Source organism: Apiospora kogelbergensis, assembly GCF_038363985.1.
Source record: "Apiospora kogelbergensis strain CBS 113332 chromosome Unknown utg000007l_segment0_segment0, whole genome shotgun sequence".
Lineage (NCBI taxonomy): Eukaryota > Fungi > Ascomycota > Sordariomycetes > Amphisphaeriales > Apiosporaceae > Apiospora > Apiospora kogelbergensis.
Genome location: NW_027117424.1, coordinates 1,481,698 through 1,497,425, shown reverse-complemented (window position 1 = coordinate 1,497,425; position 15,728 = coordinate 1,481,698). Strand labels below are relative to the sequence as shown.

General features: G+C 54.8%; 7 protein-coding genes across 7 annotated transcripts; 4 read left to right on the top strand and 3 right to left on the bottom strand.

Annotated features, from left to right (window-relative positions):
• Nucleotides 1–527: 527 nt before the first annotated feature.
• Nucleotides 528–2,195, bottom strand: PG998_010826 (Protein CSN12-like; the record flags this gene model as incomplete). Its single annotated transcript, XM_066877642.1, has 5 exons — nucleotides 528–611; nucleotides 698–1,106; nucleotides 1,165–1,452; nucleotides 1,498–1,781; nucleotides 1,899–2,195. 5 exons carry the CDS (start codon nucleotides 2,193–2,195, stop codon nucleotides 528–530), a joined length of 1,362 nt encoding a protein of 453 aa, XP_066726696.1.
• A 426-nt stretch (nucleotides 2,196–2,621) lies between these two features.
• On the top strand, nucleotides 2,622–3,861 carry PG998_010825 (60S ribosomal eL20 domain-containing protein; the record flags this gene model as incomplete). The annotated part of the gene is made up of 4 exons (XM_066877641.1): nucleotides 2,622–2,645; nucleotides 2,718–2,805; nucleotides 3,277–3,638; nucleotides 3,703–3,861. 4 exons carry the CDS (start codon nucleotides 2,622–2,624, stop codon nucleotides 3,859–3,861), a joined length of 633 nt encoding a protein of 210 aa, XP_066726695.1.
• Nucleotides 3,862–4,352: 491 nt separating this feature from the next.
• On the bottom strand, nucleotides 4,353–6,862 carry PG998_010824 (fungal specific transcription factor domain-containing protein; the record flags this gene model as incomplete). The annotated part of the gene is made up of 2 exons (XM_066877640.1): nucleotides 4,353–4,699; nucleotides 4,765–6,862. 2 exons carry the CDS (start codon nucleotides 6,860–6,862, stop codon nucleotides 4,353–4,355), a joined length of 2,445 nt encoding a protein of 814 aa, XP_066726694.1.
• Nucleotides 6,863–7,479: 617 nt separating this feature from the next.
• On the top strand, nucleotides 7,480–8,190 carry PG998_010823 (uncharacterized protein; the record flags this gene model as incomplete). The annotated part of the gene is made up of 1 exon (XM_066877639.1): nucleotides 7,480–8,190. One exon carries the CDS (start codon nucleotides 7,480–7,482, stop codon nucleotides 8,188–8,190), a length of 711 nt encoding a protein of 236 aa, XP_066726693.1.
• A 579-nt stretch (nucleotides 8,191–8,769) lies between these two features.
• Nucleotides 8,770–9,325, top strand: PG998_010822 (uncharacterized protein; the record flags this gene model as incomplete). Its single annotated transcript, XM_066877638.1, has 2 exons — nucleotides 8,770–8,839; nucleotides 8,901–9,325. The coding sequence occupies 2 exons, from the start codon at nucleotides 8,770–8,772 to the stop codon at nucleotides 9,323–9,325; spliced, it is 495 nt and encodes a 164-aa protein (XP_066726692.1).
• Nucleotides 9,326–10,256: 931 nt separating this feature from the next.
• Nucleotides 10,257–12,244, top strand: PG998_010821 (uncharacterized protein; the record flags this gene model as incomplete). The annotated part of the gene is made up of 3 exons (XM_066877637.1): nucleotides 10,257–10,499; nucleotides 10,656–11,369; nucleotides 11,426–12,244. The coding sequence occupies 3 exons, from the start codon at nucleotides 10,257–10,259 to the stop codon at nucleotides 12,242–12,244; spliced, it is 1,776 nt and encodes a 591-aa protein (XP_066726691.1).
• Nucleotides 12,245–13,331: 1,087 nt separating this feature from the next.
• Nucleotides 13,332–15,087, bottom strand: PG998_010820 (uncharacterized protein; the record flags this gene model as incomplete). The annotated part of the gene is given in 2 exon segments (XM_066877636.1): nucleotides 13,332–14,990; nucleotides 15,001–15,087. 2 exon segments carry the CDS (start codon nucleotides 15,085–15,087, stop codon nucleotides 13,332–13,334), a joined length of 1,746 nt encoding a protein of 581 aa, XP_066726690.1.
• Between the last annotated feature and the right edge of the window lie 641 nt (nucleotides 15,088–15,728).

Sequence of the window (15,728 nt, the reverse complement as noted above, 5' to 3'; positions counted from 1 at the left end):
GAGACTACGGCATACGCAATTATTCGTCTGCCTTAAACCACAGCTGAATCCACTCACACCACCACACTTCAGATGGACACCTCAAACACGAGAGCTAGATACGTCGCATTGAGATGTTATCGCCATGTCTATTGTCAAGGCACCCTCACTGCACCGCATAACGCCGTGGATTTCTATGGCTCACTTGCTCCTTCGGACGGATTTTGAAAAGTCACAGCAATGTAACCTCAACTCACCAATACCCAGTTACATTACAGCCGATAAACAATATGCTGTATTGTGGCTTGGAGAGATGCTCATCTAGTCCCAAGCGCTTTGTCCATTGATGTCTTCCGGCACTGATAACCTTATATCCGGTTGGGTATTGGAGTGGAAGATCCCGTGAATAATGATATGCTGGCCGAGGAGCTGCTGCCCGCCGTACCAAGCACTGCTCTGATTGGCAGCATGCCTTCAAACATGCATCAACATGTCAATATCCTTAGCATGGTTCCTGGGCGCCGGTGTAATGCATACACCCCCGTGACTCACACCCCGGTTCCAGGGAATGCGCCGTTCTTGCTCAGCACGACGAAGCCTCGTTCGTGCGCGATGTATCCCTTCATAAGGTTCTGTAATAGGTACACACCGTCAGTGAGTCATTACCGATTCAAAGTACAACAGCCAATGTGATTGACGGTACAACCAGGAGACTTACCTTGTATATCATGTTAGCTAGGAGACATTCCACCTCATCGGTGTCTATGTCTTGCCCGCTGCTCATGCGTATTGCCGCTGCGAATTCAGTGACGGGAATTCTCGTTCGGCGGACTTGCGCGCCCCCTTCAGCGCCTTCCATAAAACCTCCCGCTATGAACACCTTGCGTAGCAGATTGCGCAACGCAATATCGCGCCCGCGTTCCAAGGTAAGATAGATACGTCGCTTGACAAACTCATCCTCGCCTTCCTGCAGAGCTTGGTGAAAGCCACGTAGGTCGCCCTTCTTGATTGCTGTCGCGAGCTTCAGGAATAGTGCCTGCAGCCTTGGGAAGGGGGCAAGGAGTTTGGCGCTGGGTAGCGTATGCGTTGTCAGGAGGTGGCAAGGGATCAGATATGTGAGTATTAGTCTAGCGGGTGTTAGCTTTGCTGCTCGGCAAATGCCCAGCTCGGCAAGATCACACTTACTCTTTATTCCGGGTCGCACTCTTATGGCATAAGAGCCAGGCGAGGGTGAGGTTCTTCTCAGCTTCCGCGTAGTTCTCCTCAAGAAATGCCAAAACACCCTCATAGTACTTGAAAGTTACTTGTTGTGACTTTGGGAAGCTCTCAAAGTCCGGCATGTCGCCCCGTCCAGCCGACAGTACTTTAAGCACGTTCTTGGATAAGGCAGCCGAGTTGAGCTTGAAGTAAGTCTTGAAGAGCAGATTGATAGCGTAGTAGATGCCCCATTTACGAGACTCGCCCAGCGGCGCTCTAATCGATGTTAGAATGTGCATGTCAGGGGGCAGTGCTACGTACCGGTCACTCAGGCACAGGTTGAAGATCCGGTTCAACTGTCGGGCGCAGTCCTCGAGCGACTTGTGTTTCTCGGTTTCGGGGTCGAAATCGTCCTGGAAGTTGGTGACTGTGTCGTCGCCGTTGTTCCCTCTCTCCGCATCTGCGCGCATGGCGTAGAGTCGCATATACTTGCCAGCAACGTACAAGCAAGGAATGGTCCAGTTCTCAAACTCATGATTGGTGTAGCCACGTATTATCTGGGAGGTGAGTTCCTTCCAAGCTTCATACACCGAGGTCCATGAGGTCTATGCCGAGGTTCTACATGTCAGTTTGTTGATTGGGCAAAGGGACTTGACGGTGCTTCGTATCTCAGATGGGGCGACCAAGCTAGCAAACGAGCCCCTTGTTGAATGGCGACATACCTTGACTCGACTCTTCCTCAACCCCTCGACAGCTAATATCTCACCGAGCGCTTTCCAGTACGAATAATAAATCTCTTGCCATCCCGCTGCTTCATCGGATGACATGCTAAGTCGCGCTGACTTATCGCGAACGAACAAGAACTTCAAGTCGTCCTTGATGGACTGTGAGTTGCCGCTCTCCCATACAGACATCATCTGGGCAGCATTGTTTGGGATGTCTGGTGTGAGGGTCCTGGCCAGGTCGTTGCCAAGTTGGCCCGCGTAGGCGGTCTTGAACTCTTTGATGAGGCTATCCATGATAGATGGAGAGCTCTAGGTGGCGTATCGGCTGAAATGCAAAAGCTGCTGTTACGGTTAACAAGATGATGGCTATTTATCGTGCGAAAGTGACGACGAGTTGAACCAAGCTTGTAGAAATTGAAATTATCGTAGTTGCATTTTTTGTATTTCTCGGGGTATGAGGTGGTCTCAAAGGCGTAGATGTAGATGCCTTAAGTGAGTATGAGCTTCTCTGAGATCCAACCACCAACGCTGGATATGCCTGCCGATTGTTGATTGGTTGGCAACAAAACATTGGAAGGGTCGACATCCACCCCACTTCAGCAGCCATTTAGTGGTCTTGGCATTTGGGCTGCGTCCCGAAAATACCAGCCACAGAGATCCCCACTCTAAAAGCCAGAACTGTGCCACATGCCACACCTGCCACACATGCCACACTGGAGAATGGAATTTGCCGGGCTGGCACTTGTCTAATTTTCTCTGGCAAAAACCCTAGTTGGACACAAGCCCAATTTCAGAAGAAATCCAATCTTTGTCCAGGCCGAAAAAGTCACTCTCCCCCAAAGCCGGAATTTCCTCCACAACCAGCCAGCAACGACGACGACTAACCAAAACACCGTCACAGTAAGTTGATTCTTGATTCTGCTTCATCGAGACTTGGTCGCTAACATTTTACAAGATGGGTAAGCAAATTTCTATTCCTCGACGTTTGGCATGACCGGGAGAAAGAGGTGGGATGTTCAATGCGTGCTCGACGAACCGACTTCGACAACTTTTCAACAACTGCCCCGGCAGACAGACGAACCAGTGCGACGCTCGTCGGCTCTCCCAATCAGTGCAGGCTGTCCAGCATGTTCTTGCTGCGAGCGTGTGGCATCGAGTTCGAATGCCCAAGCCTTGCGGGCTACGACGCACACGCTGCAGGCTGTCTTACGTACAATTGGGAATTGCAAGACGAGCAGAAACGCCCATTCGCTCCTCGACACTCCGATATCGACAACACGCACGATTGATAGCAGAGAGGGATTGTTCCTGGTCATGCGATGTTTTTGGTTGAATATTCAAATGTTCAAGTAACTAACGCCGGTTTCTCGCTCAGGTCGTCTTCAGGAGTACCAGGTCATTGGCCGCCATCTGCCCACCGAGAGCAACCCCACCCCCAAGCTCTACCGCATGCGCATCTTTGCCCCCAATGAGGTCGTTGCCAAGTCCCGCTTCTGGTACTTCTTGATGAAGCTCAAGAAGGTCAAGAAGGCCAACGGCGAGATCGTCAGCATGAACAAGATCGCCGAGAAGCACCCTCTCAAGGTCAAGAACTTCGGTGTCTGGATCCGTTACGACTCGCGCTCCGGTACCCACAACATGTACAAGGAGTACCGTGAGATGTCCCGATGCGCCGCCGTCGAGTCCATGTACTCCGACATGGCCGCCCGTCACCGATCTCGTTTCCGATCCATCCACGTATGTTTTGCCTACTCATCCAGAAAGGAAATTATGCCTCGAATTCCGTACTGACCATATATAGATCCTCCGCGTCGTCGAGCTCGAGAAGACCGAGGACGTCAAGCGCCCCTACATCCGCCAGCTCACCACCAAGGGCCTGAGCTTCCCTCTCCCTCACCGTCTCCCCCGCATCAGCACCAAGAAGATCTTCAGTGCTACCCGACCTTCCACATTCGCATAAATTGGGAGTTCGTGTCTTACTGGGTTATGGGAATGAAATGCAGGTGGTCACGGATCTGCTGGTGTTATTACGGTCTTGCGGAAATGTCATTACGTCAGCATATGCTCTCAATAGATAGAGCAGCAAATCAATGCCACCAATGAGAGATGGTTCGTTACGAAGTCAACGTGCTCTTTTTCATCCCACGTCACGCGTCCACTGGATACTGAAAGATGATTGGGGTTTGCGAAAGCGCTAAACAGCCGAGAATGGATGGGTGAACACCGAATGGCTTCAAGAGATCCGTATAGCGGAAGCAGAAGGCTTCTCTGTATAGGAGGCGCGTGCGTAAGGGAAATGACTTCCGAGAGTAGCTCAATCCAAGATCATGGTAAGACCACGGTGAAAGCCTTTAGTGGAGATTCATATTTGTGATTCGAGATTCCTAGGGATATATATCTTCTCTCTTTGTACATCAATGTCGTCATCCAAGCCCTTCATGGAGCTGTAACTCAGCTATCTTCACTAGACCCCGTTCTTGACTTGTTCTCCGCAAACGTATCGCTCATGAACTCGTTCCATACGCCCCAATTCCCAAAGTCGAAGCCGCCATCCCTCGGCATATCAAAGTTGATATTATTGAGCCCTGGCCACCCGATGCCTGGATCAACAAATCTACTGGCCGCGCCAAGGTCGAGGGGTTGGGACATCTCATTCATGCCAGGTATGACGGCGGCAGCCATACCCAGGCCGTTGCTACTGTCACCGCTAGTATCCATGGGAACTGTTGTCGGTTCGGAGCGCACCGAGGGGGCAGCTGATGTGCCGGTACCCACCACGGTCGTTGCGCTCGATGTTGCTGCAGCGGGAGTCTCGTTCATCTTGGTGCCACTACTCCTCCTCCCGTCGAGATCAGCGTCGTACCCGGGGTTTGCCATCCACGGCCCGGCCATCCAGGGCACCTCGTCATTGAACCCGGTCTGCGCCCGCCACTTAGACTCGAGTTCCTCCTGGCGCAGCGCATCCGCCCGCGCCGCCTTGGCCTTTTGTACAGCTTGCGGATGGGCCGCCACAGCTGGCCGCGCCGCGTGTCGGCGACGACGTGCGCCCATTTCGGGTACACGATATCGACGCTCTCCCACGCCCGCTGCACGAGCGGGCCCCGCGTCTGCGCGCACAGCTCCGCCAGACACACGGCCAGCGGGTGCCACTGCACGTACGTGTTGCTCCACCAGCCGAAGCGCTCGGCGAAGGGGGACTTCTGGTTGTGCTGCGTGAGCTCCAGCACGGACACGGCCGTCTGCAGCATGGCCTCGCGTGAGACTTTGGGCCAGCGCCGCTCTCGTTGCTGCTGCTGTTGCCGCAGCTGGGTTGCGATGCTGGATTCAGTCGCGCTACGGGGGCCGGTACTGCCTGACGCCACATCTCCTGGCAACGCGGCGACGGGTAAAGGATAAGAGGGCGAAGAAGACGCTGGCTGAGCCGGCGGGTTTAGGGGATACTGCAGAGCCAGCCAGAACTTGAGGTTGATCAGTCGAATGAGCCCTGCCGCCATGGCCGACTGGTAGTGAGAAAGATCCACGTTGGTGATATACGTGGACTCAAGACGTTGGGCGTGCGCAATCATCTCGTCTTCCGTCTGCTGTGGCGGGGTGTTACCCAGGGGTTGTGACTGTGATTGCCCCAGCCACAGGAAGATGCTGGAGGATTGCGCCGTTGCCAATGTAAAAGTGATATCCGATCCACCTGTCCGCTCCACGAGGGGCCCTGTGGAATCCGGGCCAAAGTCATCGTCGTTCAAATTCAGAGGCAAACGCATGTTGAGCATGCTTGTCGCTATCATGGCCTCGGTCCCTCGGTCCTCGGCTGCCCGCACATCCAGCACGACGATTTGCCAGAAGATACGCCGCCGCATCTCCACTTCAAACGGAGAGTAGCCCCTTCCCTCTCCATCGCGCAAGAGACCAGCACCCTGCCCCAAGCGGAGGAGAAGCGCCGTCAGAGCCCAGGAGGCCCGTGACTGGTTGTGTACGCGTAGGCAAGCGACGTATAGGAGTAAGGCCTGAATACACTCCAAATCTGTATTAGTGAGATAATCCGCCGCGCCAAGTGCTCGCTCAACAGCCAGTTGATAAGTCTTCAGCAGAGTGACGCGATCTTGCCCTAAATTTGTTTGACAAGCCTCCGGCGAGAGACTCGTGATAGCCGAGAAGTATATAGAGAATGCCAGCGCTTCCTGAGCCAAGGTGAGCCTTGGTAGTCCAGCTGGCAGCATCACTAGGATGGTTGGTCTATGTAGGATCTTGAGGATCGGATCTACCCTGTCGAAGAAGACGGAGAGCAGATAGAGTATTTGTGCCGTGGAAGGATGGATCAATCCGCTCGAATCTGGAGATTTGCAACCCACGAGAAGGCCTTGTGTAGCAAAGGGCTGATGGTTCTGCTGTCCCATTGAGGACTCCGGGCTCTCGGTTTCTGATTCCTCACCCGAGTCGGTGTCTGACGGCTGCTCCAGTGCCTGTTTCAAGCCCTCGACCTCATGGGATAGGTTCAACCAGAAGTCACCTCCAACGTAGCGTCTGGCTGTGAGCGACTCATTTTGCTGAGATAGAACAAATGCCTGCTGAGCCCCGGAAGTCTGTGTCTGGTACCCAGGCTGAGGTCTGGTTTCTGAGGACTCAGCTGCAGACGTAGCAGCTGCATCTGGGGTGGTTGAAGACAGATTGATATCAGACAGATCGATATCCAGGTCCTTGAGGCTCTGTACGTCCACCTTTCCCACTATAGATTCGAGGCGGCTGATACGGTTCAAGAGCTCTTGGTTCCTCGTTTTCCTGGGCCTCTCCATGCGCTTGCGAGCCGGGAAAACGCAGTCAATGCCCGACTTGGTGCAATGCGAGCATGGGTGTACACGATTGCATTTTATCTTCTTTGAACGACATGCCGTACAGCTCAACTTGAAGGACGGTTTTGCGGCGGCGGATGTTGCAGTTGCCGCAGCCAATGGCGACGATGAGTCCATGGTAAGAGAGGCAAGGCAGACGCATACGCACAATAAATCAGCGAACAACAGAGGGCTCCGCCTAAATTGGGCGCCTAGTCGTCGATTGTAAGCAGACAGTTGGACGATCGATGATCCAAGCACAGAGACAACCTACAGGCAACGAATTACATAATATGGCGAGCGATGTACTTAGTAGTAGGCAGTGGTAGTCGCACCGTCGGATGACGGATGACTGATGACTGGATGTCGATGTCAGGTGTGTTTTGTTGTGGATGTAATCGATCTCACTTCTGAATGGCTTGGCGGATGGATTGCCTGGAACTACAGATAATCATTTGTGGCCATGCCATTGTGGACCCCCGTAATCCTACCACCAAAAGCCGTTTCTAGACGCCATCTGACCTATTGCTTACTGCCACCACTAGTGCTGCATATATGCACCCATTCGAGTAAGGTGCTCGGTCACCATCTTGTGAGTCAGTCAGTCAAAGGGGCCGGACAAGGCATTTTCATCCGCTACACCACAGTTAGAGTCATATTTGCACCTCGTATAAAAAGGCGTCATGGTCCCGATCGAGCAGCCCGAGGAGGAAATACCTGTTGTTTCCGGTCGTTGCTCACACTGACAGACGAACATGGCTTCTTCCTCCAATTTGATCAAGGTGAAAACCACACTGCCCCAGCTGCCCTTCCTGCCCAATGCAGACCGGAAGCCAATCCAAACGGAGCGCCTGATCATCCGCGCGTTGGCCCAGGACGACCTCCACGCCCTGCACCGGCTGCGCACGCAGCCCGAAGTCATGATCTTCACAAGGACTGGGCGCATCGACGGCGACCTGTCGGAGACACAGGCGAGGCTCGACAAGTTTCTGCCACCCACAGGGGACATCGAGACATACAACATGGCCGTCTGCCTCGCGGCCACGGGCGAGATGGTAGGCATTGGCGGTGTGCATAACCCGGGCGCCTGCTCGGACGAGTTCGGGTGGCCCGAGATCGGCTACCAATTCAACCGTGAGCACTGGGGCCGCGGGTACGCCACCGAGTTCATGCGCGCCTTCCTCGAGAGCTGGTGGGCCATACCCCGCGCCGAGGCCGAGATCGAGGTGGACTTGCACACCGTGCCTGCTGGGTATTTGTTGGAGAATGGAGGAAGAGTGCCCGAGATGTTGGTGGCGGTGGTCGACGCCGTCAACATGGGCAGTTCACGGATCTTGCAGAAGACGGGCTTTGAATGCTACAGGGAGTGGAAGGAGCCAGACAGTCGTGCCGGGTTCGAGGGACAGGATGTCGCATTGGTCGAATATGCCTTCTCTTCGAAAGGCATGAAGCTCGATGTGCAATGATCGACTCATCCTGGGCTTCCGGTGGTTCTGCCTAGACCGCCGGGACTATATTTATGGGCTTTTGCTTTTCATCTCATTCCAAGCTGGCTGTATGCAGTATTGGCTGATCAGGATGCAGATGTTCGCCTCGTCTTTCGCGTCTCGTAGATATAGAACACTAAACTCCGATGTCTATACACCGTCAGCCATAGTGCACGAGGAATAGGTAGAGAGTATTCGTTTCCCGACTCCACGTCCTGGGAGCTACATGCTTGTATAGACGATTCTCGTAACACCCGGGTCATCCATGTCACCGTGCGTTTAACCTTCCAATCTGGCAGGCAATTACATTTAGCCCGCCATGCTCTAACGTTCATTAAAATCGCAATGGGGGCGGTACAGTAACACACTCGTCATTGAACAGCTTCCGCAAGCGCTGTTTAGGGGGACTACCAGCAACTCCCGAAAAAGCATGCATGCCGATTTGGGTCATACATGTACCATAGATTCTATTCGTGTCTTCTTTGGTACGCGCTTTTGTCTCTCGTGCATTTCATAGTTATTCTGTCTTACTGAAGAGATATACAAACATTGTCCAAGATGCAAACATACTCGGCGGCAGAGACGCTAATTGCGTCTACAAACATTCTCAGTTCGGCTGCAATCGCTGGTAGGCTCTCGGCATGCATATAAAACGTGGATACAGCTCTGACATTTAAGACTTCTGACAGGGGCGACGGCGAGTTTATCCGCATTTGCGGTGCCGGCAGTGCTCAACACTGGCGCGTCCACCGATGTCATGCTGCGCCAATGGTTCAGCATCTTCCACCGGGGCAAGATAATCCCCGTGGCTGCCGTCGCGACGGGGCTCAGCCATGCCGCCGTGTCGTACGGTCGCTGGGCCCAGGGGCGGCAGTGGCGAGGGTTTGCGCTCGGGGGCGCGCTCACGGCGGCTCTGATCCCCTTCACCATTGCTCTCGTGATGCCCACGAACCGCGTCCTGGCCGAGGCCGAGGCGCACGGCCGCAGCGACAAATCGAGGATGAGCGACGATAAGGTTCGTCAGCTGATCAGGAGCTGGAGAGACCGGAATGCTATCCGGTGCATCCTACCTCTGGCCGGGGCAGCGTTTGCACTGTGGAATTTGATCGTCTGAGCTACGGGAAGTCAAGAAGTCGTCCTATCTGTCCTGCCCAAGCCAGCCTCTCGAGGTGTGACGGGGTTCTGGGTACCAGCCAGCTGGGTGCTACTGTGTACGCTACTGTCCTTGCGCCCGCGTCCACCCACTTCTATTTTGTTGTATCAGCCTTGCCAAACGCTCGGAATTGTCCAGGAATTGCAGATCTCTGTGCTGTGCGATGTCCTTTTACCACAATTAGACACGCCGAAGAGTGGGAAGGCTTGGAAGGCCAGGCAGACAGAATGTTGGAAGGCTAGTTTCGTGATGATCGCTTCCAGGATTTAAAGTGTCCCCGGGGTGCACGTGTCAGCTCGGATTGGGCGCAGAACAGCAACCAGTGCATACTGTTTTTGGACTTGGCTGCTTGTGGCCTCCAACCTCCGTGGGCTGGTGGGAGTGACACAGCTCACAGCCCGCCGTCATCCACCCTGCCACCCACCCATCCACACCAGCAATCCCGCCATCCATGATGCCTGCTGCATGCGACTGCAACTGTGAAAGAAGGACGGGATAGTTAAGAGGCTCACTCGCTTTTAGGCACTTTTTCCACAACTCTCGTATTTCCTTCCTCCGACTCACTGGACTCCCATGCTACCAAAATCACCGCCAATCGTCAGTTTATGACTCTTCGCTCATATATCAATAGACGATCGTGTTACCCACCTCCCGTCCCAGCAGTGCGATGAGCTTCTGCTGTGGCTTTCTCGATTGTGCTCTGTTACCTTGATGTGATTCGTCCCACTGGACTCGGTGGTTGGAGAGAGCACCTGCGACGTTGCTGTACTGGACCGCTGTTCGTTCTGTCATGTTGCCTTTCACCCTTCTCGTCTATTCTGTTCAATTGCGAATCTCCAAAGCAAACGGATTGCCCTTCCACGCACCAGGAGCGTAATCCGACCCGACCGCAATGGCGGCCGAAACACCAAAAGCAGCAGCAGCTACTTCAACCACCAAGCCCGCGACCGCGCCCGCTGCCGCTGCTGCTGCTGCACCACCTCCACCCATACCCGACCACTTTCCCCATCCGCCGCAGACTGCGGAGCAAACTCCGCCCAAAGACGGAAAGTCATTTTACGGATATCTCATCAAGAAGGACAGAACGCCCACGGATCTACTCGATGCGCTGCTGCGCGCCGTCGCTAAACACATTGTAGGAACTCATGCCCCTCTCCTCAGGTGCATCCGCTGTTACCTGCAGCCTTACTCTTTGTGCCCGATACCTTCCCAACACAACTGCGGCCCAAACGCCTGAGCTCCTTGCTGTCTAGAAACACTTATCAGAGGCTAATCTTCTTATTATGCGCAGATCGCCGAAATTGGCGATAGGAACACACATATTCTAGACAAGACGAAACTTGCAGCCTTCTACAAAGTTGTAGGCGGCGACTACGATTCGCTGTTCGTCAACGCACCCGACAAATCCATCTCGTACATATGGACCGCACTGGGAGTGCAGCACATGCTGCACCCGGGGAGTAATGACTTCCACGCTCCATCTGTACCAGTGCTTACCTTGAAGGGCTTTGTGCGATGGGAGTCCCTCCAAATCCTGTTGGAACCCGAGGAGCATGTACCATTTATGCAGTTTGCTGTGCGCAACTGGGGTCTGAAGCACCCCGACACTGGGATACCGTTCCCAACCGACCTACCGAAAGAGGCTTTCCCTTCGGAGTCCGACCCGTACATAGACCGGTGGCACCAAGGATGCGCCGAAAAACTGCGCTTCGAGGCAGCTGCTCCCCAAGCACCTACACCGCCGCAGGATCCTCGAGTCCACTTCACTCACGTCCGCGGTGCTCCTACTGCATCTGCTAGGCAAGCCCCCGAGAAGGAATACCCTGAGAGGGAACGACCCTCGGTACCATTCGTCCATGTACAAGGAAGGCGAGTAAATACCGGAGTTCATCAAACGCATTCACCGGACCATCGCCGCCATGACAGCACGAGCAGTGCTTCAGCAGATGACCCTGCTATCCGGCGCAAGAGCTTCTCGGACTACTCTTCCCCGTCCCCAGAAACTGTCCGCCCATCTGCACATCTTGACCCACGACGTCCCGTCCCTCTCCGTCACCATAGTCAGTCAAGAAATCATTCACCAGCTCCATCGGAGGATTCGGACTCGGATGCGCCGCGAACCCCCAGAGTCCGCACAGTCCAGCCAGGGCGACCGAAGCACTCAGTGCGCGTCTTCCCCCTGACGCGCCCCCACCACCGGTTGTATCCGGGATGCGGCCGCACCGCGCCGAGCTGCGGCCTCCTGATTCTCGCCGCCGCAGCTTGCCTTCGGGCAGCACGAGCCCTTTAGGCAGTATCCGGCAGAAACTAAGTTCTTTCTTGCCCGGGTCGTCCGATCGTCCCCACAGTAGCTCCCGCGGCGACCGGGAGAAAGCGCGTCCCGAGCACCACAGTTCGCGTCCAAGCCGGAGCTATTCTGACGAGTCCTACGCATCTGATTCCGGGTCCGATATGTCCCCCAAACAACACATTCCGCGGGATCACGACAGACACAGGCTCCGTGAACGAGATCGTGAGCGTGAGCGCGACCTAGAGCGCACCATTGAGCGGCATCTGGAACGGGAGCACCGCGAGCGCGAGATCGAGGAAGAGCGCGAGAGGAGAGGCCGTAAAGACAAAGGCTACATGCGACGCCCCGTACTGGATAGACGCACGAGCAGCGCAGCTGACGTAGACCGGCGCTCGAAAGAGTACGGCTGGGAGCCGAGAGGCCGGGACAGCAGGCTTCGGGATCGAGAGCGTGGCCGTGATCGAGCGCGGGAGGAAGAGCTGCGACGCAGCTCACATAGCGATGACCGGGAAAGGAAGAGGTACCGAGAAAGGGAGAGAGGCTCCAGTCCGCTCGTGACCGGCGTAGGGGGTCGAAAGTACCCTGGCTAGTCGATGGAAACCGCAGCATTGACAAACATAATGACGGATGACGGATGAGAGATGATGAACCCCTTAGAATGAGCGCGGCGCAAAACTGGTGTTTAGTTGGTGGCTCGTGTTCATTTCACGAATGGGATATGAGAGGTGGACTGGTCTCCTTGACAGTGCACTTAATCTGACGGAGGGTGGGAGGCCATGCGAGCAAAACGGCTGTAGAAGTTAAGTGGTAAGGATATAGTGCAGTTCTCATAGTTGATTTCCATGATCTTGTAATGGTATAGATTACTTAGGTGTACCTATAAAGGACGAGAACGCCACTTAGTCACATATTCGCTGCCATGCGACTGACATCCTGGGAAGTCTCACACTTTGATATATCATGTCTGTCTACCCACCGAGTCCCCCTCACTTGCCTATGTGTCTAACTCAGATTTCCCCGCAGCTTTCAAGTCGTAGCCCACCATCAAAACTTTGGCATTTTCTATGGCTACATCTATCTACCTCTACCTAACCCACCCAGACATAATAATTCGGTGCGCACCAAGCTCTCAACAGCTCTGCTTACAGTATAGTGTACCATAAGCGGCCTATAGTCATCAACAGCATAAGGCAAGATGGCCGAGCGGTCTAAGGCGCTACGTTCAGGAATCGGATCTTCCAGATCTTCTCCACATCGTAGTCAGGAAACTGGCGTGGGTTCGAATCCCACTCTTGTCAAAACTTTTGCTTGTATACTCTCCATGATGTTTTACTACCCACACACTATACATCTCTTTTTTGTTCAAATCCCCGTCGCCATTCTCCCATCTTTGTATTGACCGATCTAGCTCCCTATCCTTGAAGCTGTTGTTGCATAAATAATTTTTGACGAGGTATTATCATAGTCACTTTGATGGCAAACCTGTCGTTGTCAAAATCAGACCGTCCATTCGCTACTTGTCAGACAATTGCGATGTTACTACCTACACTTATGCTTCCCACGATGTGAGTTCACCAACAAAGGTAAAAAAGAAACATGGATTCGGATACCAAAACACCTTACTATATAAACGTGAAATATCTATGTCTATGTCTATTGATCGTGATACCATGTAAATCAAGCCGACGGCGGTCGCGAATCCTTGACTGCCGCCATTGCGATTCCCTCTTGCGACGACGACTCTGGCGTCTTCTTCGCGTCCTCCATGCCGAACTCATTGTTCAGCTCTTCCCGGAGATGAATCTCCTTTTCCACAAATGTGATCAAGAACCCCAGACCGGCAAAGGCGATGCCAACCAACCAGCACGTGCGGAGTGCCCCGGAGAAGACCCTGACCACTTCCCCCCGCAGAGTCGGATTCTCGATCGAGTCGAGGAACGCGCCCGTGGCGTGTTGGTAGGCCCGGTCTCCCGCCAGGAGACTCGCGGTCTGGGGGTCGCTGATCGTGGTCGCCAAGCGGCGGCATTCGTTGTTGAAGATGGCGGCCGGGATCGCCACGCCCCAGATGCAGCCAAAGTACCGGGCGAAGCTCCAGGTCCCGGTGGCGGTGGCGACGTGCTTTTCGTCCAGGGGCGCCTGGACTGCGGGCAACAGGCAGCCTGCCAGCCCGCCCCCGCCGATGGCGAAAAGGAGCTGGTAGCAGACCCAGGCCGCGACGCTCGAGTCAACGTCCAAGAGGCTGAACAAGCCAAACGCGACGACGCTGGCCCCGAAGCCGATGAGATGGATTGGCTTGTAGCGTCCCATGGCCGACATCAGGATGCCACCGGCGAGTGCGAAAAACAGACCGCCGGCGAAACTGGGTAGAGTAGCAACGCCAGACTGCATCGGCGACTTGCCTTTGACCGCTTGGAAGTAGATGGGCAGGAAGTAGTAGATGAAGTAGCTGAGGATAGCGTGGATGAATGTGAGCAGGAGCGCCGAGGCCGACGTGCGGTTGGAGACGATATCGCGGGGGAACGAGGGCTCGGGGCAGAACCGAGGCGCCCACTCGAAAGCCGTGAACAGGACGATGCCGAACAGACCAAGAGCCAGGGGCACAGCTACGTGGTATGTGCCCCAGCTGTAGAGTGCGCCTCCCCACGTCGTAGCGATAAGCACAGAAGCAATGGCCGCGATGAAGATGGCATTGCCGGAGAAGTCGATGCGTCGCAAGCGGCTCGACAAGCCGAGGCTCCGCTCGCGCTTGACGTTGAGAAAGAAGAAGAGAGCCACAAAGGAGGCGCCACCAATGGGGACGTTGATATAGAAGCACCACCTCCAGGACGAGTGCTCCGTAATGAGACCGCCCAAGAAGGGGCCGAGGGTGGCGCCCACGGTGGCGCCGAGCCCCACGATGGCCATGTACTTGCCACGGTCGCGCAAGGCGACGATGTCGGTGAGGACGGTCTCGATGAGCAGGTTGATGCCGCCGCCGCCGAGGCCCTGGAGGGCGCGGGCGGCGATGAGCATGCGCATGGAGCTAGCGCCGCCGCAGAGGCCGCTGCCGAGGGTGAAGAGGAGGACGGCGCCGAGCAGGAGGCTGCGGCGGCCGAAGACGTTGCTGGCCTGGGCGAACAGCGGCAGCACGGCGACCTGGGCGAGCAGGAAGGCGTTGGGGATCCAGACGTAGGCGTCCCCGCCGCCCAGGGAGTCGGTGATGGTCGGCAGCGCGCTCGTGATGATGGTGCCCTCGATGGCGGACATCAGGCCCGTGAACGACAGGGTGCTGATGATGGCCCAGAAGCGCCAGGTCTTCTTCGTCTTCTCGGCCGGGGGAGGAGGGGGGGACTTGGTCTGCGGGCACCGTCGAGGCCATGGCCGCCGTCTGCTGGGCACCTTCTGGCCGGCGCCGTGTGTGATTGTTGGGTTGTTGTTGTTGGGCGTGCTCCATGGAGCCGATGGTGGTGGTGGTGGTTGTGGTTGTGGTTGTGCCGTCTGTGTTGTCTATCATCTGAAGCTGTGAAGATGTCACGACTTTGATGCGAGGCGAAACGTGATGTTCTGGCGGTCTTCTTCTATCCCCAGTATGAGGATAGAGCCTTTCCTTATAAACACCTTGGAAATATTTTCTCCTTTAGCAAAGAGCGAGAGCTGGTGTAACGCTTATACGGTATTGCTGGATTGAGCCTAGCGTGAATGAATCATAATGAGAAAGTGTGAAGTCAGGGTGTTTGGCAAGTTGCAGTCTCACCTGCACGATGGCCCTAAATTACAATACATCAAGTTGTGCTACAGTATCCCCGATGCGGTTGGTCGGTTCTGCCTACAAAGTCGAATACTATGTCTTCGCTGTATGCATGTTTCACCACCGGATATGCTGCTGGCCCAAGCCATTGGCACTCGGGTTTACAATTACGGGATTCCGGCTTTACCTTAGAAGTTTGTTTGTCTGTGGTTGTTCACTGTTGATGTTGCAAAACTACAGAGATTCGGGCTTGTGATTAGATAGTATCAATTCATGTCGAAGGAGCTCGCTATCATTAGGCCGTTTGTGCTCACATTTGGTCTGATGGGCGCAGGCCAGCTTTTCTG